At 38.4% G+C, this 21,394-nt stretch overlaps 1 protein-coding gene across 3 annotated transcripts in view; it reads left to right on the top strand.

Annotated features, from left to right (window-relative positions):
- The window catches only part of LOC140150617 (integrin alpha-9-like), a 161,447-nt gene that overhangs the window by 126,486 nt on the left and 13,567 nt on the right, over window positions 1-21,394 (top strand). For all 3 annotated transcript variants that reach the window (XM_072172669.1, XM_072172670.1, XM_072172671.1), the window contains 10 exons: window positions 3,217-3,354; window positions 3,736-3,844; window positions 4,369-4,463; window positions 5,588-5,724; window positions 8,623-8,777; window positions 12,239-12,402; window positions 15,021-15,170; window positions 17,384-17,463; window positions 20,199-20,343; window positions 20,885-20,986. In XM_072172669.1, the coding sequence (XP_072028770.1) occupies window positions 3,217-3,354; window positions 3,736-3,844; window positions 4,369-4,463; window positions 5,588-5,724; window positions 8,623-8,777; window positions 12,239-12,402; window positions 15,021-15,170; window positions 17,384-17,463; window positions 20,199-20,343; window positions 20,885-20,986 (1,275 nt within the window). The remainder of the gene's footprint in view (window positions 1-3,216; window positions 3,355-3,735; window positions 3,845-4,368; window positions 4,464-5,587; window positions 5,725-8,622; window positions 8,778-12,238; window positions 12,403-15,020; window positions 15,171-17,383; window positions 17,464-20,198; window positions 20,344-20,884; window positions 20,987-21,394) is intronic.

The following is a 21,394-nucleotide window of genomic DNA, read 5'->3' as shown; positions in this document are numbered from 1 at the left end:
AAGGGCAGAATTTAGAAAGAAGCCTTACAAATTGATATTTTGTCTACATGACCAGAAGAGTTGTCAATCCTTCCAGATGATGACCTAAAATGCCAACCAAACATTTCTTGCCCCAGCCTTATATTTTGCGCTTGGCCTGAATTACAACATTAGCTCTTGCTACATACACCCTTAAAGTACTCGGATCTCAAACATGCTTCTCTGTCAGGACACAGTTCTATAATGCTCTGCGGGCTGGCCATAGGTTTCAACATGAAAAGTCCAAAGTTTTGCGATGTTTTCTCAAAATATCAAGAGCTATTACAAGAACCACTGAACCAATACTGGGCTTGTTTGTACTCATTTAAATGCATTTTTCATGCTGATTCCAAATATGGTCGTGAAAATTTACAATTCTTCAATTTGGCATTTGAAAAAAATAATGAAACTTGTTGTCTGCATCTCTTTGTACATTTGTAAGAATGACTTTTGAACATGCCAAAAACTCATACTCCACCACTATTAAGCTCAACTTTTGACCTGTGAATGTTATGATGTTAATGAACTGAGCCATTGGGAATGATGCAATTTTGGCTCACATAGTGTAGGTATATTGACCTATTCCAATTGATATCCATACACCCCCTATGAAGACATGACCTTAATCACCCAAACAGGGAGTGCAGATTTCAATTGCAGTCACCCATTCAAGTAATAAATCCCATTCCAATTTCGCACCCCCTGTGTGGAATATTATTGTCATGTCTTCTGTAAGGGGTGTATGAATTTCAACGGGAATTGCCCATTCGCAAGATTATTCACACACGAATCCCTCTTTGTGTCTCCACGGTTGATCACTTTTCATGGTAACACGAAGCATAGATCACGTAAAGCGTGAGGCACTATTCTCTGTACTCTTGAATCATTCATAAGATTCTTAGCAGACTCATTCTTGGTCAGTTGATAGATTTTTGTGCCGAGAGCATGTATTGCTTTTAACTTCTATGACAAGAAGGCGTACACGAGATGTGCTCAGAAATACAAGTATCACTGGAAGGGATGCTCAGCGCCGGGCCCAAGGGAGAAAGTGAAACTGATTAAAGGAATAAAGAGAGAAAAGTATTTAATTTTACAAATGTTCAAACTTTATGGAATAATATTTCAAAACCATCCAAGATTATAACAGATCTAGAAACACAAGTGTTTGAGATATTTATCTGAAGTGCCTATGGAATTAATTTGATTAAAATGCTGGAAAAAGTTATATATAATGTTACGAAAATCGTAGATGAAAATTGGATTTTTTACAATTACTACAAATATTAGGCATGCCAGAACATGATATCCGTTTAGTTATTATTCATTGATTTATTCATTGATAATTGACTTTTTTTTTTGTTTTCTCGTCGCTACCTGTCTTTTTCAATTTTCAAGTGTAACTTTTTCTCTTAAACCTCAAGAAATTCATCATGATGATAAAAAAAAGTTAATCTAGCAACACGAATCACTAGTTTAAAGGATGCTGGTATTAAGTATTCTACATGTATACCCTTCAGAACTTTGAAATAGAAAAGTACCTTGTCATTTTTCAAGAATTTGTCAAAAATAGAATTACTACTGCTAGCAGTGCTAATTTTGCATTCGAAAAAAAATCCTCCCTACTTCATCACTTTTCAAAAACCTTCAGATACAGATGAGAACCAAACATTAATGCCATGTAGCCTAAGTAAGAAAGATGGGTGTTTTTTTGCTTGTTTTGGTTGTCTAGGTTTATTTTTGTTTATTTGATTTTGATTTGATTTGCCCATTGTTTTTATATCAGAACTAAACAGGTAAACTTAATGCTTGATAATTGATTAATTTCAGAAAGCCTCTATGAGATGTGATAGGCCTATGTGGTCACTCTACCCATAGCAAAATTGGGTTGGGTGCATGATTTGGGTTTTTTTTAGGGGGGGGGGGGTTGACACCATTATAAGTAATTAATGTTAGCAACCCTGGTGTGTGTAAATTCAGTGACTTGTTGGGTCACCCTAGATCAGGCCTTCTCATCTGGTGGCGCATGCACCACTGGTGGCGCATGCACCACTTGTGGCGCTTGGAGTCAGTCGAAGTGGCAAAAGAAATGGCGCACGGTAATTTAAATAATTTAAGGGGTTAAAAAATACCAAATCTGAGCCTTAAAAAACCCTAAAATCAAGGTGTTACCGACCCTCTGGATCCCCGCCATAAGGTGGGCCCTAGACCCCATCCGCAAGGCACTCAGTTACATACGCGCTCCCTCGAAAAGTCCTCCATTAACATGTTCTCACTTAATGATCACTAACATTTTCCAATTGGCACTTCAAATAAGCTAGTTGAGAAGGCTTGCCCTAGATCAAACATGTTTAGAATATAAGCAATGCAAGTATATAGTGACAGTACCTTTATTTGTAAGCAGTGTGCCCAAGGAACAGCTTAAAAGCTGAAGTATACTCTGAGGTAATGTATACTCCCATTATATCGTAGACACAAAATTTAAATATACTGTCATACGATCGCAATAAAATTGAAGTTGTTGCTGTAGGTGCTAAAGCTCATGCTTTACGTAATGTCACACTGAGCACCCAACTTTTATCTCCCAACAGCCAATTAAAAAGTATGCAGCGATGCAATATCACATTGAAGTTGAACAAAATTGAAATTTTGGCTATGACCAACGTACCAAAAATCGAGGTATATATAAGTTGGCTCAATTTCCATCACACCTTTGATGTTAAGTGTACTTTAGACAAGGAGAACTTCACTTTTGCTGGTCAATATATTGCACCAGCAGTCAAGGACGGATCCAGGGGGGCCTGTAGCTCACCCCGCCCCTCTCCTCTAAAAAATAAACAAGAGTCGCATTTTGTGTAAATTTTAGATAAGCGAATCAAGCTGGAAAATGTTTCAGTGATTTTCCGATCAATACATTTTGGCTCTTAAATGGTTGAGGGCAATCACTTCTTTCGGGCTTTGCTCTTGTGATTGTCCTACCATCCTTTTCTCAACTTTTTGTTACTGTATATAATTATGATATGATGGTGAAATAAACTTGAACTTGAACTTGGTTGATTTTACATGAAGTAAAAAAGTAAAAAACAAATTCTCTCAAAAATGCAAAAAATGCGTCGGTAGGGCATGTAGGGTGTAAAACAGGTTTTTTTAGTGGCCTTAGTGTCGTTATTTAAATATTGTCTGTATGTTTTTTCTGACCAGATGAACACCTATTTTGGAGCTGCAGTCCTTGGCATAGACATGAACCATGATGGCTTATCAGATCTTCTTGTAGGGGCTCCTCTATACTCACAGACACAAGATGAAGGAAGAGTCTATATTTTTATCAATCAAGGACAGGTAAGACTAGTAATAAGTATCTGCGAAAAAATGAATGGATATGAAGATAATGATGAAAACCAAGGGCAGGTCAACGAGGGGGTGGGCATGAATGAATTTTAGAAAAGAAAAGAAATCATATATTTTGATAGTACTGTTAATTTTTACAGTTAATGCTTTCCAGCAGCCGGCAGCCCCAATGGAAGAAATGTTCCTGGGAAATGTTATGTCCTGTTCAGAGGGTTTCTACTTCTGTTTCATACATGTATGTATGTTAAAAACCAAATGCTTTATTGCTAGCAATACAAATGATGGATCTAACTCATTTTTTGTAAAATGGTGGAGTTGGGCCCTTTTCCACTTAGGTACATTCAATTCCTTGATTCTTTGATTTCCTCCTAGGGTGTTTTGAGAAGAAATGATGTGATGTTGTCCGGTTCCAACCAACAAGGTGCCAGGTTCGGTTCCACTATCGAGAATGCTGGTGACCTCAATCGTGACAGATATATGGGTAAGTTTAGATTAGCAATCAATAGCGAATTGAATGCCAAGCTTACAACATTACCATACTGCATGATAATAAATAAATAATTCAGTCGGCTAGGGTCCAATCATTCGGTGCATGGTTCGATTCCACATTGGTGAAAGCCAGTGATGGTAAGTTTAGGTTCATTTATAGCACAGGTTCTGAGCTCAGGTGACTGCTCAAAAATTTTTTTATCACAAGTAATTAGTCCACTTCAGCCCAGTGAAACTACAGCTGGCAGAGAACACTGGACTCTAGCAATCAGTGCACTTGCACTACAGTCACTGGGAAGGGGTGGTCACTTGATTGTTGCGATTAGAGCTAGGACTCCTTCATTTGAATTTAGTGGCACATAGAGCTTAGAACATGTCATGTTGACTTAACTGACGATGCCAAAAACACTGAATTTGTGAGCCTATTTATATGTATGCAAAGTCTGCTGTTATGAACTAAGTATAGTTTTGAGAAATATTTTTAACTGAATGTGTTTATGTTGTTTGTCTTTGTAGATGTTGTAGTAGGTGCTCCATATGAAGATGAGATGTCTGGGGCTGTATATATCTACCATGGATCTCCATATGGTCTACAAACACATCATGTACAGGTGAGGTATGGGTGGGAAAGAATGGTATGGGGAATGGGATACAGGGTTCCCACGGTCCTTAAAAGTCCTTGAATTTGAAAACACCTTTTCAAGGCCGAAAGTCCTGGAAATTTGCACAAGGTTCTTGAAAATTGGAATTTTACCTAAAGTATAATTTTGACAAAATTTGGGGAGTGGGAAGGAGCTGTCACTTTCGTTAATATGCAGCTTTTTGTGTTGCAGTAAGTCCTTGAAAATCATGCTTTTGGACCTTGAAATTCCTGGAAAAGTCCTTGAATTTTTAAAGGCTTCAAGCTGCGGGAATCCTGGGGATAGGAGGGTAGCGCCGTGCTAGCGCTATCGAGCGTCATGACAGCAGACTTTTTTGTAGTGCTTGGTGAATGATCATCAAAGTGAAATGTCACTGTTGGAAGTGTAAGGTAAACTATAGTACTGAGAATGTTTAATATTGTGTGCAGACTGTTCATGCAGACACACATACAAATGTGATAATTTCCACTGCATATACGGTGATCCTGAGAGTCTTAAATGGTGAACCTCCCCGAAAAGATCATTGATTTTTCCATTTTTTTTTTGCAGAACTTATTTAAAATGTTAAAAGAAGAATAAAAGCAGACAGCCTTCAAAAAGAAGCGGGCAGGGATGCTAAGCATGATTTTTTGTTTCGCTTTACACGTAATAAATAATAATAATAATAATAAATTCTGAATTTATTTAGCGCCTTTTTCCAGATCTTAGAGGACTCAAAGTGCTTTAATTTCTCTGCCATGGTGAAACATCACAATCAGATTGCATCAACTAGGCCGCGACCGCGCAGCGCAAACCTATCCACATTTAGATTGTAACATCCACCAATTAACTGTGCAGCTCCCCAAATTCCATTGGGTGAAGGAAGTTTTTGATAACTAAACAACTAATCACCAATTTTTGAAGCAGGAGGAAACCGGAGATCCTGAAGAAAACCTGCAAAAGCGAGCATGGAATCGGGATAAACCAAGTGTATGTGAGTCCTTGGGACACACCAGGGCTTGAACTCAGGACCTCAGTGTTGCAAGGCAAGGGAACAACCGCTGCGCCAAAATGCACTGATTAACAAATGAACATGTTCTTTTTGATTGTCACAGAGATTAGCTGGGAAATTGGTGGCTCCCAATCTGAAATCTTTTGGAAGCGCTCTATCAGGATCCGTAGATGTGGACGGTAATGGCTACACTGATCTGCTTGTAGGAGCATATGAAAGTGACACAGCTATACTGTTTAAGTAAGTTTTGGGGGTATCGGGTAATTTGGATATACTAGGCGGGGACGAGTGTAATGGGGATTGTGTAAGGTATTGAATAAAGGTCCGGTCATGCTTAACTGCATCTGCGTTGTGTTGCCGATAATCCCGATATACCAATCATTTTCTGCAATATTTCAACACAAAGCATTGCAAATCCTGTTAAAACAAATTTAACTTTATTGCGATACTGCAATGTTGTCAGTCAAGATTAATAGGAAAATTTTCACGGGAACATTTTCTGGACACATGACACCCATGGGCGCAGACATATTAGTATTATGGAATGTGACCCCGAGCACAGCGGGTGGTCTTCCAATGTATTTGAATAGGAAAAATTTCTCCTTGGATGCAAAATAAGTTACTTGTCGCAAGTTAATAATGTTATAACAAGAGTTTCAGGTAGATATTTTTGAAATTACGTTTTGATGATATTGTGAACAAATTAAGATTACATCATTTTCAATAATTTTGCAATGCACAAATTTCTATCGAAACTGCAGCAAAAAATACTATTCCAATCCAAAATAACTAAGACTTGTATAGCGAGGTCACCGCCGGGGGTCAGGGATCAGGCTCGAGGTTACACTCACATTTGATTCGCATTAGTCACGTGTCCAGAACATTTTCCTGTGAAAATTTACCTATTAATCTTGACTGGTTGTATTTTGGAAAGACACTGCAATGCGGGTATAAATGCAACTCACTGCAACGCAGTGAAGCATGAACGGACCTTAACATTGATGTCAAAATGATACTTGATGTTTATAGCTTTAAAATGAGCTGTTTCTTGAACCAATGTGAGGGCATTTCCGATTGCAAGTACCTACCTATTGAAGTGATGCGTTTTGGGTTGAGCTGTTGTACTGAGTAAAGTCAAAATCTGCCAGGTTGATCAATTTGATTGTGTATCACATTCATCCCATTATTATACATACAACATTTTTGAACTTTTGATTTACAGGTCTCTTTGTAAGGAGCTATGCAATAATGATCTTTCCCTCCCCACTGTTCAAAAGGGGGATGGCAAGAGTCTTCTGCCAGGTTGAAAGGGGGGATTTGCCCACCATTGGGGGTATACTTAATATTGCACAGCCCTAAAGTTCATGCAAGTTCATGTCAGCTTATTGAACTTTTTCACAAAATTCTTGTCATTCTGAAATATCTAAATTATTTGAATGGTAACCCAATACTTTTTACTTTGCACCTGGGTCTACCCCTCCAATATTTTTTTGAACCTGACCCACAATCATAACTGGTTAATGTGAAAGGTCAAAATATCCAATTTAAGAGCTTTTACAGGTCAAAGCATTATCATACCAGTCAAAATTCCAGCTGTAAAAACTGAATAAAGAGGTAGGGTGAAGATCTGAATATTCTCATCTATCATACACAGTTCTTTAAACCCAATATGTTTGTATGTAAGAAGAATGACCTACAATTGTAGGGTACATAAACTCATGTTCTATAAATCGAGGTCAGTACCAGAGCAATGATTCTTGAATGGAAGTTATTGAACTGTGCCTTGGAACTGAGACTATTTTAGCTCTAATTGTAGTACTGTGTAGTGGGGAATTTTCGCAGGGGTTTAATTTTTGGGCTTTTCATGGTGCAACAGGCCCGGGCAACAGGCAGCCACAGATTTTTAACCCCACGAAAATATTTATTACATGGGGAGGGACAAAACAACTTTCAAAAGGGGCAAAATTTGATGAAAATGAGCTATTACAAAAAGGCCAGGAAACCTTAAATATCAGGGTGGCCAGCATCCAAAGGGGGGGGGGGCTCAACTGCCCCTTTGCCCCTCTTTGCTACGCCGCCACTACAGCTACAAAACATCTTTTTCCGTAATGTTTTTGCTATTGATCATTTTTGCTGTTTTTTGTGCTTTGAAGCTACATGTATAGTAAAGGCACACTATAAATGTTGTTACGATTATGATTATATGTGTAACTCGGAGCAACAGAGAATTTTCTCTCCAAAATATATTCTGCTAATTGCCTTTGCCAGATGGAAATTTATTCCCTCAAAATCATGTCCAATATACTAGTTACTACAAGTAAAACCAACACTCACTTGACTCTCACAGGCCAGATACATTTGTGAGAATCAATTGTCATTCAACAGAATAGAGCCCATTTACTCCTATAGTATATACATGGTAACATATTTTTCTTTATGTTGGGTCAGACCAAAGTCCTGAACCCTCAAGGGGGTACGGTCACCTTTGACTCACCTTATTATTATGAAAACCCCTTGGATTTCCCTATTATTTAGTAATAAGCTTATTTAATACACATTCAGCTTTCCTATCTGATACATTGAATGTTACATTGTGCCATGTCCCCAGTGGACGACCTCAGCATATAGGGTCAAGCTCCCAATTATGGAGAGGGATGAAATATTAGCTTACTATAGGCCTATAGTGGGATATTTTCGCTGGGTTTATTTTTCGCCATTTTATCAATTCTGGACAGTTTAGTGGGTGTTCAATTTGTGTTTCCAAATATGTGACACGATCAAGGGAAATGAGTCGATCAAGGGAAATGAGTCGGATGTCGCTAATATTGATTTTGAGATATTGCCAAAGAAAGTGTTAAAATTCGTTTGTTTTATATTGTTTTCAGCGATTGATAAATTGATGTAACTTCACAAAAGAAATTCGTATAAACATGGGGTTTTCAGTTTCTGAAAGCCCTAAATGTCCTCTTTAGAAACATGTGTAAAACTCATTTTCGACCAGGGCCGACATGTGACTCATTTCTCTTGATCATGTCACATATATTCATATATATTCATATAAGTACTACCCCCTTGGTGAATCCTTACAAAGCACATCATTTAATCATATTCTGGTGTGTTTTTTAAATCCCATTCCAGGACTAAGCCAATCGTGAACATCAAAGCCTTCATGGCTATCACAAGGAGTCCCATCGATCTCAACAGAACAGAATGCACACATTTTAACAAGAAAGTGCCTTGCGTTAGAGCCATGATATGTTTTATGTACACAGATACGGAGCCATCCACAATAGGTAGGTTTGAGCATTATTGATAAGAAATTTCAAGTTGAAAATAGGGCTGTACCACATTTGAAAACTGTGGGCGGCCATCAAAATATAGGGTGGCCAAAATTGGAACAAATCTATATTAATGAAAAACGTGACAAATCTCACAAACAGCCCTGCTTGAACATCATAGCAGAAGGAAACAAAATCAATTAATCGATTGATGGATTGATGATTGGATGATATATGTTTATTATGAGTACAATGGTGAGAACACCTTCGGCACGGACCCGAATATCCCCAATTTTCTCCCCATAGGTGATAGCACTATTGTAAGTGGTTGAATAAGGAGTCCGGATTCTCCTTTTCTAATTCTGTGCTACAGTCTAAGCTTCATATGGGTGAACACAGGTGCATTGAAGACTCTGGGATAAAATGGGAACTATTGAATCATTACGTTTTCAATGGTTAGACCATTATGAACAGTACTTTTCTGAAACTATAAAATAAATGACATGGATCTTAGAAAAGGATGTAAAATGGATCAATTGATCGATCAATCCATCAATCATATAGTGTAGAGTTGGGCGACTAAGTCGCCAATAGTCGTTAGTCGCGACTGTTACTGGTAGACTGGTAGTTGCGACTACAACTATTGAAAACAAAAAGTCGTCAAAAGCAACTATATTTAAATGTTACAAAATTACGTTAAAAGCACCAGATATCCGCACCAAAACCAACCAAATACTTGCATATAAACTGTGAAAATGTGATAAAAATGTTAGTCATTGTCTTACCAACAGTAACACTACACAAACAAGTAATCATAAAGTCCATAAATCATCATTAAATTGGTCTTGTTGACTTGTTATTGTAAATTTGCACCAAACTTTCACCCGATTTTTGGTCCAATTCTGACCACAGATAGTCGCGACTATAGTCGTAGTCATGACTATTTGCTGTCGACTAGGAAAAAATTGATAGTCGCCCAACTCTAATATAGTGGATGTCAATTTGGTTCATAAGTATGTGACACTTATTTGATATTGATTTATTAATAAGGTGCTGAAATACACAGAGAACTTATATAAGCAAAAAGTTGACCTTGCCCATGTCTGTAGCAAGGGTGTGCAGGGGGGTATGACCATCACCCCCAGATCCAGGTCCCATATTTTTTTGTGAATGGGGCCTATAATGTGTTAAAATGTTCTAAAGAGGTCTAAAATTACAGACCATTTCACATACAGTCCACTTTTTTGAGTAAAATTGGTCAATATGATAGCAAAAGGTCCACATAGGCCTACTTTGTTGCCAACTTACTGTAAACAATACTCTTTTACAGCAATTTAGAGTATGTCCCTCCTTTTGTGACAATCAAGTTTCTTTAATTAAAGGGCTTGTTCAGATGATCGCTTGTAAAGTCACTTGTAAGTACTTTCGAATGTAAACTTGCAAGTAGTGCCTGTCTAAACGCACTCGCATGTAGCTACATGCAAGTTACTTTTGACGATTTTACATTCGAAAGTAGGCTACCATCTAAACACACCTAAAGTTTTGAATCAGAGTGGGCAGTAAATTTTGTAGGATTTAATTTTGGTAAAGTCAATTTATTAAGATATTCAAACAATATTTATTTATGACATTGGGCTGAAGCCAGGCACCCAGGGCCAGGCAAAGCTTGAGTGTTTGTAATTATTGTGAACTTTTTGAAATTACTGCTTTGACAGTTTTCTGTTTTGATTGAAATACAATGTTGATCAGCTGGTGAGAAAGGTTTTTGATAGTGATTGCAAGACCATGTGTCAAATAGTTTATCAAATCTGAACGGTTCAACTCGCCCCACTTTGTTTGCTCACAAGCTCTCTATAGCCATGTTCAGATGTTGACTGATACTTTTGATGGTAAATTTACCGAAAACAATTCATAACCTCATTAATATACGCGAAGCCTGTAATCCAATCAAAAGAAATTGAATGCCTGACCGCGCACTAATTGCGAGGTCATTAATAACTCACAATGACTCGGACGGCGCAACAATGACTTCTGCTGCGGCGTGTGCGTGTATAAGCTACGTGTATGGCAGCGCACACGCCTCACGCGATGCCGTCACGCTGCTGTGATTGGTAGCTCTTGTTGTCGGCGCGAATGTTATATTACAAAGTGCATAAGTGTTCCAATTTGGCACATAAGGCCGTGTAAAATTAATATTTTGGTTCTCGTCCCTCCCTCCTCAATTTCTGGGATTTGTCAGATTTTTTTTGATTTTTAGATTTTTCAATTTTTTAGACTTTGGAATGATTTATGAAATCTTCATACATATAAATAAGTTTATTAGAGAACAAGCATCACTTCCAAGTCTTTTTGTGGTACTCTAGGGGTTTATCCTCAGAATCTCACATTTGAAAAAAAAAAAAAAAAAGGGCCTCATCGTTTCCTCAAGCACTGTTGGAGAAGACCGAAAACTACTGACAATGCTAATTTTACATTGAAAAAAAAAAAAAAAAACACCTCCCTCCCTCATCAATTCATGAAAATCCTCTGGACGAGAACCAAAACATTAATTTTATACGGCCTAAATAACCTGTGTTTTCGTATTGTTTCTGAAGAAGCAAACAAGCATGCGTAATTACCGTAAGCCAGCGTACTTGTTAATTGCGTAATAAATTCGCATTTAAACAGTGAACGGAAGATACATTTTCATAATCTTCTAAGCAAAATATTGGTGGTAATGATATTGACAATAACAAATTTGCACCATCTGTTTTACAGTCATTACGTGAAATCGTTGGGGTTTGTGTTGGGCCTCTGTATTTTTCCTCAAGAGCTTGGAAAATTACGGGCCCAAAACAAATCCTCCGATTTCCCTGAATGATCTCAAAACAGGTACACTCTGATCAGCTCTTAATAGGCGGGGACTCATAACATCGTGGATTGATATAGAACGGCGTACACACAGCTGGGCGCAGCAGTTACGCGAACTGCGTTTTGCGTGAAGACGCGGGCTTTTGTGAATTAACGTGTGCGTTAGTTGGAACTTTATTGACTCGCGCAGTAACAAAAACCAAATTCCCGCCTAGTATTAAGAGCTGACCATATAGTATAGCGCACAGTTATTATTGTCTGATAAACTTTTAATCCTTGAAGAAAGTTGCAAAGTAATTACTATATGTGACATGATCAAGGGGAATGAGTCGCATGTCGGCAATTTTCAATTAGAAGTTTTTTACATCATTTTCTGGCAGTTTATGAATGCTATATTTTGATGCAAACCCCATCAAAATCGGACATCTGGTTACCAATTTATGAGCACTTTATCAATGGCTGAAAACAATATAAAACAAAAGAGTTTGAACACTGTTTTTGCCAATATCTCAAAAACAATATTAGCGACATCTGACTCATTCCTCTTGATCATGTCACATATGTCCATTTTACCATTTTTGTAATCACATTTAATTTCAATTATTCCACTTTTTCTTTCCTTGCAGCCATTGATTTTACCTTAGATACCGAATATTACAAGATGCAAGCCAATCTAATTCCCAGACTGCAGTTTGTTGAGAAAGGCCAGTACTTAGGAACAAAGATCGTAAGGAATACAGTACTGCAATCAAAGCTACAACAATGCTTTGAAATACAGGCTCATATTTATGTAAGTTGACTCTGGTGGTTTTAGTAGGGTTTTTGTTTGAAGAACAATAAATTTACACTCTTGAGTGAAAATGAATTTCCAAGAGTGGACTATTATATAATAGCGCATCAATTTTTACAGATTAATCAAAGTAAAATCACTTTTGCTAGATAAAACTAAATTAGTCACATTCCAGGGGCAGATTTAAGGGGGGGGCACAGCGGTAGCGCCCTCTTTTTTTACTAGCAAAGGGCGCGGTAACTTAAAAATACAAAAATTTTAAGAAATTTAAAAAAAAGGAACAAATTCAGCCATGAACAGCAAACAATGGCCAAAACCGTTGAGTTTTCGAGGGGGTAACCCCCTTTAACACATTTTTTTTGTCGTCGACCAAAAGGCGCCCCCTTTATCAAAAATTCCTGGATCCGACCCTGCATTCTTGCATTAAAATTTTGTAGTATTTACCGATAATATTGGATATTGGATTTGAACCGGGAAATAAACCAAAAGTGGGTGGTATTTTGAGATTTTCACCTCGGTTATCAAGTTTACATGGGCATTTTTTTCACTGAAAATTTGCATGTAATAAATACAGGGCATCTGACAATAGAGTCAGGGGTAGCGCTAGAACAAAACACTCCAGAGTCTGCAGGGACCCCCAAACTTGCAGAAAACTAAAAAGTAGGGGGGTCCGCATTAGAGTTTGGCGAGTCAGAGTTGCACAAATGCAGCATAAATAGTATGTGTGCTGTAGCGCTAGATTGAAAAACTGGGGGTCTGCAGGGACCCCTGAACTTGCAGAAAATTAAATATAGGGGGTCCGAACTGTATTTTGGCGAGTCCGGGACCCCCAAAAGCAGCCTAGCGCTACCCATGAATAGGGTATATACTAATAGTTGAAGTTGCAATAAGGCTTTGAACTCATTTCACCAACCCATTGTGTTTTGACTGTTCTGAAATGAAAGATTCAACAGACTGTTTATACCACTGACCTCTACATGGATAGTGGGCTCGCACATAATCGCCAATTGAAACCACTAACTATGGCTTTCAGTGAGTACAGTACCAACCACCTGTTTTTGGTATTGATTCTTTTGTACTCCATGCATATGCATGTCTTCTGGAGGACGCTTTGAACTATTTTTTTAAAGTTGCCCTTGGAAGCAAATTTTTTAATTATAATTTCAATTTTAACGTACCGTATTGTTTGTAATAAACGCCCGGGGGCCGTTGCATTTTTCCAAAAGGGGAGCGTTTATTAGAAGTGAATTGTCAGTGAGAAAAACTTCAAAATCGGGTTTAAATTCCCGATGGCACTCCTGTAGAATGGAGGAATTTATGCCCATACTAGTACTCTAAGATGGCGCCTCGTATCGAATATGGCGGTAAATATACTACAAAGTTCGGGACAAAATTACATCTGTAAGTGCATATTAAGCAAGAATATGATTAGCTTAGTGAAATTCTACCATAATTAGGCAATGAACTGGATGGAAGTTTGAGTCATAATAGGTTTGTTCATGCAATTTAGCGATCGTCACCGGCATGACTGATGGATGGAAATTGTTGCATTTTTGTCCACTTTTCATTGAAAAAATGGGAGGGGGCGTTTATTAGAGAGGGGGCATTTAATACAAATAATACGGTATACCTTTATACAGAGTTGGGTGGGGGATATTTTTTTACTCATCAGTGGGGTGAAAATATTCTTTTGCCCTTACCAATATGGCGGTCAAGTGGTTTCACTTTTTCTGTCGCCGCCCGCTATCCATGTATAGAGGTCAGTGGTTTATACAAGTTACAGGTAAGGTTAAGGGTCATGCCCGGGCAATGCTCATCACTCCTTCCTTTTAGTATTTTGATCAGATCCCTCTTTGCAACTTGCTGTGGGGGATTATTCATTCATTCATTCATTCATTCATTCGTTCAGAGGTCCAAAGCAAAACGTTTTTAATTTTTTACAATGACATTTAACTGATGCAAGGTCATTGATCAAGTTCACAACCGTTTTTATTCCTCACACGGAGTACGATTATGAAGATTATCATTCATTCAGGTAATAACAACTATGAACTTGAAATTATTATCACATCTACTGGACTTTCGTTTTTTGTGAGTGGCAATATTTCACATCCTGTCTCGGATGCATCATCAGGCCAATATAGCGCAGCAAAAGTTTGTTGACCCGTGATGTGGATGTTGTGTCACAGGTCGAAGATGATGAGCCAAACCTCTGAGGGATCTTCTTGATCGCTGAACAATAGGCCCCTGCCAAGTTAATGTGATGTAGGCCACCTTGTTTGTTAAGTGAGGGCTCCTCCCATTTTACATAAATTGCTTCCTTGACTCCTCTCAAACCATCTGCTTTCGTGATCTAATATCTTGACATCCTTGTTGTCAAATGAATGATTATTGCTGTCTAAGTGTGAGTAGGGCTAAACCGCAGAGTCTCTGCAACCAGCGCTAGCTCTCCTATGTTGGTACATGCGCTTCGCTAGAGTTTGGTTTGTCTCCCCTGTGGTAATCGCATCCACTGTCATTACACTATCATCACACAGTGGTTACAAATCTCCCTTTCGTACCAAACCATCTATGGACAGTCATATTAATGTTTTGTATCATTTCTTTTCATTTTACAGAGAGACCTGAAAGATTACCTGAGTCCAGTACCATTCCGCCTTCATTATGATTTACGTACCAGTGATAACACACAGTTTCCACCAGTCACTACCTGTGCAGGTCTTTGCCCTGTGCTAAACTACTACTCTGCTAATAACATTGTAGAACAGGTAAGATATTCAAGCACAGACGAGAAAATATACAGACTATTCACCAACAGGCAAAGTCTCTGTGCTTTGTATGCTGAGACTTCTTGCATATTCATGAGGGCTGATTGTTTGAACCCATATAACAATCATGCACAAGCCATTTGTAGTTATCATGGAGCTGTATTGGGGTTTATCATCAGCTCTTTATGGTGCCTATGCATTTACGCAAAAGATGTCAAGAATGTGTTTTGAAAAAATATGCAGAAACAGGCATAGAATGGGTACGTGTTTTCGTGCTTGTCCTTCATGAAATGATTGGCCCTCGGTAACAGATAATGCAGGGACTTTGCCTGTTGGTGAATAGTCTGTTTATTTTGTTAGTCTATGTATTTCATAGTCTGTGGATTCATGTCACAAAATATGTTCATGTTGGTATCTTTTAGTTATCTGGTACAAAAATAGGCTACTAAATGGATAAAATACAATATGCGTACAATATGCGTACAATCTTGTGCCTGCCTGACTGACAGGTAATGCTATACAGTCATACACAATTGATATGAAACTCACACCAATTTTCTGGACATGTGACCAATGCGTATCAATGTAAGTGTAACCTCGAGCCTGATCTCTGACCCCCGGCGGTGACCTCGCTATTCAAGTCTTAGTAATTTTGAATTGGAATAGTATTCTTGGCTGCAATTTCGACAGAAATTGCAAATTTATTGAATATCATGCAATCTTAATTTCTTCACAATATCATCAAAACATAATTTCAACAATATCTACCTACGGAAAAAAATATTTATCTACGGAAACTCTTACCACAATATTTTGAACTTGCGACAAGTTACTTATTTTGCATCAAAGGAGGAATTCTTCCTATTCAAATACATTGGAAGACCACCCGCCGTCCTCGGGGTCACATTCCATAATGCTAATATGTCTGCACCTATGGGTGTCACATGTCCAGAAAATTTTCCCATGAAAATTTACCTATTCTGACTGCCAGTCTGTCAATGCAATGTCATGCACTCATCCCTGAACCAGTCTTTAGATCCTACTCCACGGTACAGGCATGATCTTCATCCACACTGCAGTCTATGTCTGAAACGGGCTCCCAGAGTACAGTTGGAGCGCGATCAATGATGGTGGTGCTCAGTCCTTCAAGAGCCGAGTGCATCACCATATTTCATCATCTTATATAAACTTTTGTTCACTGCACAGAATCAAATTGTGTGCGTTAAGTTAATAGTGCAGAGTGTACATTTACACAAATACGGGCGGTTTGTCGGCATGGTTGTGACACAACTGTGATAAAGCATTGATATCACTGCCAAACTTAAGGTAGTCGCCAGGCGCGTGCCCAGGGGGGGGCTTTGGGGCTGCAGCCCCGGTCTTAAAAAAAGAGGGAGAAAGAGAGAGAGAGAGAAGAGAGAGAGGGAGGGAGAGGGAGTGAGAGTGGCATAGCCAGTGGGGGCAGGGGGGCAGCATAGTACCACCTAAAAAAAAAAGGGGAGAAAAAAGTGGATCCATAGGCCTATTTCACAAATTTTGAAGGCAATTTGAACACATTTTATAGCCACTTCTTCGATCAAATTTCCCGAGAATGGAAAATATTCCTATAAATAGATGCATATAATAGGCCTATGCTCCAAAATAACCAATAATAATGTAAAAATATTGCACCAAATGCCTTCATTTAGGCTTTGATTGCGAGTTATTGATCATGCGTGTTCATATAAAACTAAAATTCGCGGCTCAGTTGGAAATCTGTTAAAATATAATGCTCCAAAAATAACCAATAAATGTGTAAAAATGTTGCACCAAATGCCTCCATTGGGGCTTTCACTTTCAAAATTTTTCTAATTATGAGGGGGCACATGCATCCCCATCAGACACCCCCTGTTGGGCAAGCGCGACTGATGCGCCAATGTTTAACCTTTAAACATTTTTCGTTCAGACTTCAGCCCCCCGGGGTCCTGGTTTCTGGGCACGCCCCTGGTCACACATGCTCATGCAGCGCATACCTTACATTGACTCCCAGGAATTGACTCACAGATGGCAAGCAAGCATGCATTTGAAATCAACCCTGTGCCAGGCCCATGAGGCACTCTGAACGTTTGTCTATTTTCCTATGCAAGTAATATACAAAATGGCAGAATTTCCATTCTCTTATTATAAGTTCTACACTGGTCCCGGATCTAATAGTGTATTTGTTACATCTATTGCAGGTTCGGTTCATCCATAACTGTGGTAATGACTCGGTGTGTGAGACGGACTTGAAACTCAGATCAGATGTATTATTACCAAGGTGAGACAGTACACCAGTTGAAAATGAAAAGGCAAATTTTAATTTGTAAAGTTTTTGGTGTGACCAATGTTATAGCAAGGGTAGCAATGAATGATGATGCGTATAGGGATATTTTACAAAAGGTCTTTAGTTTAAATCTGCCTCCTGAAGACATGATGCATGTATAAAGCACAAAAGAAATCTCCAGTGGAAGTGATATTGATTGGCTCATTTGTTTTGTACTTGTTCCATGCATCATATCTTTTGAAGGCAGATTTAATGACCATTTGTGAAATCACGTACCCTATACAGTATTTCATTTTTAATTTGCACTGAGTTGCTAAGACTTGTCATGACATAAAAACACTGTTCCAACTATTCACTGTACAGACAGAGACGTACTAACCAGGGCGATGGGGGAAAATCCCATGGCCAAAAATACCGGTACAAAATGGACCAAAAGTAATGTACATCATCCTTTGACCTAGTAATAAGCCGCAACTGTCCTTAGCAGAGACGATTTGGAAATTTTGCTACCCCCACCCTGGTACACTCCTGTGTTGGGATTAATTACTCTGTTATAGAAAAAATATTAAATTTGTGAACATCGTGGAACATTCAACTACGCTTGTTACTCCGCGACTAATCATGCTAACTACAAGCTAGCATAACGCTACTTCACGCTGGCGTCCATTTAGCGAGGCTATCTGCGTACAACTGCTTACTACGCACAGCCACGCAAAGAGTATGTTCCACGATGTACACAAATTTGATAATTTTTCTATAGTTTGGTGTATAGTGTTGTTTGGGAGTGATGGATCCAGGGGGGGGGGTACTCAAGTTTGGTTTTGGTAGGGGTGTGCCGCTGAGAATTTGAAAGTGGACCGATATCTATACCAATTTTTCAAGAAATATGAACCCATTGATATACCAAAATTCAAAATTTTTGGCCAAATTTAACCAGTATTATGTTTTGATGGATCCAAGTTGTGAAAATATTGGATCCAAAACATAATAATGATAAAATTGGATGCTTTACGCCTAATATTTATTTTTTCTCGCTATGAGTTGTAAAATATTGGACTCGACTACGTCTCGTCCAATATTTTAAAACTCATAGCTCGACCAATAAATATGGGCTCAACCGATCCAATTTTATATCAAAATTGTCTTAGTTTTTACAAATTTTCCCAAAAATTTGGCAAAATTTCAAAAAATTTGGCTAGATTGAAGCAAAATTGGACTATTCTCCGAACAATTTTGAAAAAAGGACCCATTTATATACCCAAATTGGCCTAGAAAAGGGGTCATTGATATATCAAAAGGCTGAAAATGCTACCCATATTTGCGGCACGTCCCCGTATGGTCATTTGCACTGAGTACCCCCCTGGGGATGGATCTCTGAAAGTCGAATGAGCTGTTCCAGCTGAAATTCACACACCCCTTATGGAAGTCATGACTTTAATCTCCCACCCAGTTGGTATAGATTTCAAATGGAATCCACTCATTCAGGTAACCCATATCAAAACCTTTCTATGTGAAAAGTAACATGTTTTTTACCCAAAATAATATTCACTGTGCAATGAAAAGCGAGCGTGACCTTGACTCACGCGAGCTCAGTGGAGTCATATGCTAAAAATAGATCGTATAGTCTACGCAAAGTCTACGCTTGGTCGCATTTCACTGTAATGCGAATTATGCTGTGCCATATAGACTGTGACTAAGACTAGCAGACCCAGCGAGTTATCGAAGGGACTAGAATTGACTTCTGATTAGGGGTGGTGCAATAATTACGTGTACCCGGGGTGAATTCTCAAAATGGTCTTTGCCCCCCCTTTCGACGTGCCAAAAAACCTTTGCCCCCCCCTTTTGATGTGCCAAAAAATCTTTGCCCCCCCCTTACACATGCAAGATTTTGGGGAACCCAAATTTAAAACCTTAAATTGTCTTATCATATAGTGCGGCGTAGCAGCAGGAAATTTGCATATTTGAAGCGTGTTCCTAACGTTTTCCACGCCTTTTAGGGCGTAATATAGAAACAGTGCCCAAAATATCTGTGCCAAAAATTGCTTGACCCCCCTTTGACCTGCCAAAAATGCTTGCCCCCCCTTTTGGCCTGCCAAAAATCTTTGCCCCCCCCCTATAATTCACCCCGGAGTACACATAATTATTGCACCACCCCTTAGGGGGTACCCATAGTTTTTTGTATGCAGCGAGACTAAATTCAGGTCTATCATAACCATTTTTAGATGACCATTAGGGAAAATGTCTATACAGTCGATTAACCCGAGGACATTTTTAATAGCGTAGCGCTATTTCGAGAGTGACTGTTGGAACAGGGCAGGTTTGACAGGAAAACCCACAAAAACTTGATTCCACGCAGGGAAAGGAACACAATTTAGTGAAAACATGGAATAAATAAAAATTCAGGCGGGTTCATGGAAGCACCTACAGCTTCAAGGAATATCTCAAGGTAATATAAACGTGGGAACAGAATTCTAAGTTTACTAGTTCGAAATTGATGGCGATTTAAAGAAAAATTTGGCCATTTTTAGCCAGTTTTCTGTTGCGTTTTGAATGGCCAAGTCTGTCGTGGATTCACTGATTCTGAAATGTTACTAAAGGTTTTGATATGCCATTTAAAATTAACACTTCCTGTGTGGAAGGTAAAGGTCATGTTTTCAACAGGGGTGTATGGATGTTAACTGGAATAGCCTAACACCTAATTGTAATTTCTGATGTTTTCTTTCTTTTAGAGGAACTTCATATTTGCCTTTGGGGACAGATGAGTTTTTGTATGTAGCAGTAGATTTATGGAATTATGGGGAAGAGGCACATATGACCCAAGTGGAAATAACATTCCCCAGAGAAATTACATATGTCAGAGTTGAGAATACAGGGGTAAGTGTGCTGAACTTTGAACTTTGACCTGTGCATCTATCAGTAGATTTACTCAATCATGGTGAAGAGGCACATGTGACCCTAGTGGAAATCACATTCCCCAGAGAAATTACCTATGTCAGAGTTGAAAATGTAGGGGTAAGTGTGCTGAACTTTGAACTTTGACATGTATATGTATCAGTCATAGATGAAAAATATACAGATAGACCATTCAAGCACCAACAGGCAAATTTTAGTCCTTGAGCTTTGTATGCTGAGAATTTTGCGTATATTTTTGCATAAATGGTAGTTATATTAGGAAAAAGGGTTTTTTGTCGATAGAAAAAAGTGATAAATTATCAAAACTGTTCAAAAAATCAGACGTTATTTGTGTAAATATTTTTTTAACATTCATATTAAGCCATTTTATGCCATGTGGCACAAAATTGATTGGGGGTTTAATAAAATAGGGTTAAGTCACACACGATTGTTTTTGATAATCGATCTAGTCATTAAAAGTTGATGTTGTTTTGCATTTTATTATATTTTATATTTCTAACAGCAACAAGATCAGACTTTGGTGTTATGTTATCCTGCGGAGCCTCAAAACAGAACAGCATCTGTTGTGTGTGATGTCGATAACCCTATGAGGGCTAATGCAATAGTAAGTAATATTAGGAAAAAATAAGAAGTTGTTTTCGTCATCTCAGTCGCGTTTAGTACGATGTATCAAAATGATTGGTACCCATCAGTTTTGGTGGTTATTGAGAACCCTGCTGCTTCCAAATGCAACATAGGGTCTATTTAAAATGAGAATGATTTATAGTTATATGACTGTTTATGACATTAATCAACAAATTATGTGAATCCTATGTTGCATTTTGATGTGGCAGTCATCATGTCCATATCACTGGAAACTGATGGGTACCAATCATTTTGATACACCCTGTATACACTTAATTGGTGTGTCAGAAGTAGAAGATGAAAAGATTTATCAAATACAACACCTGGGACTTAGAAGAGCAGTGAGATCCATTACTCTATTTAGGATGTTCTATGCTGAAGCTCTAGA

The sequence above is a fragment of the Amphiura filiformis genome, chromosome 4 (genome assembly GCF_039555335.1).
Source record: "Amphiura filiformis chromosome 4, Afil_fr2py, whole genome shotgun sequence".
NCBI classification, from domain to species: domain Eukaryota; kingdom Metazoa; phylum Echinodermata; class Ophiuroidea; order Amphilepidida; family Amphiuridae; genus Amphiura; species Amphiura filiformis.
The sequence above is the reverse complement of the archived record's forward strand: the minus strand, read 5'-3'. Positions and strand labels throughout refer to the sequence as shown.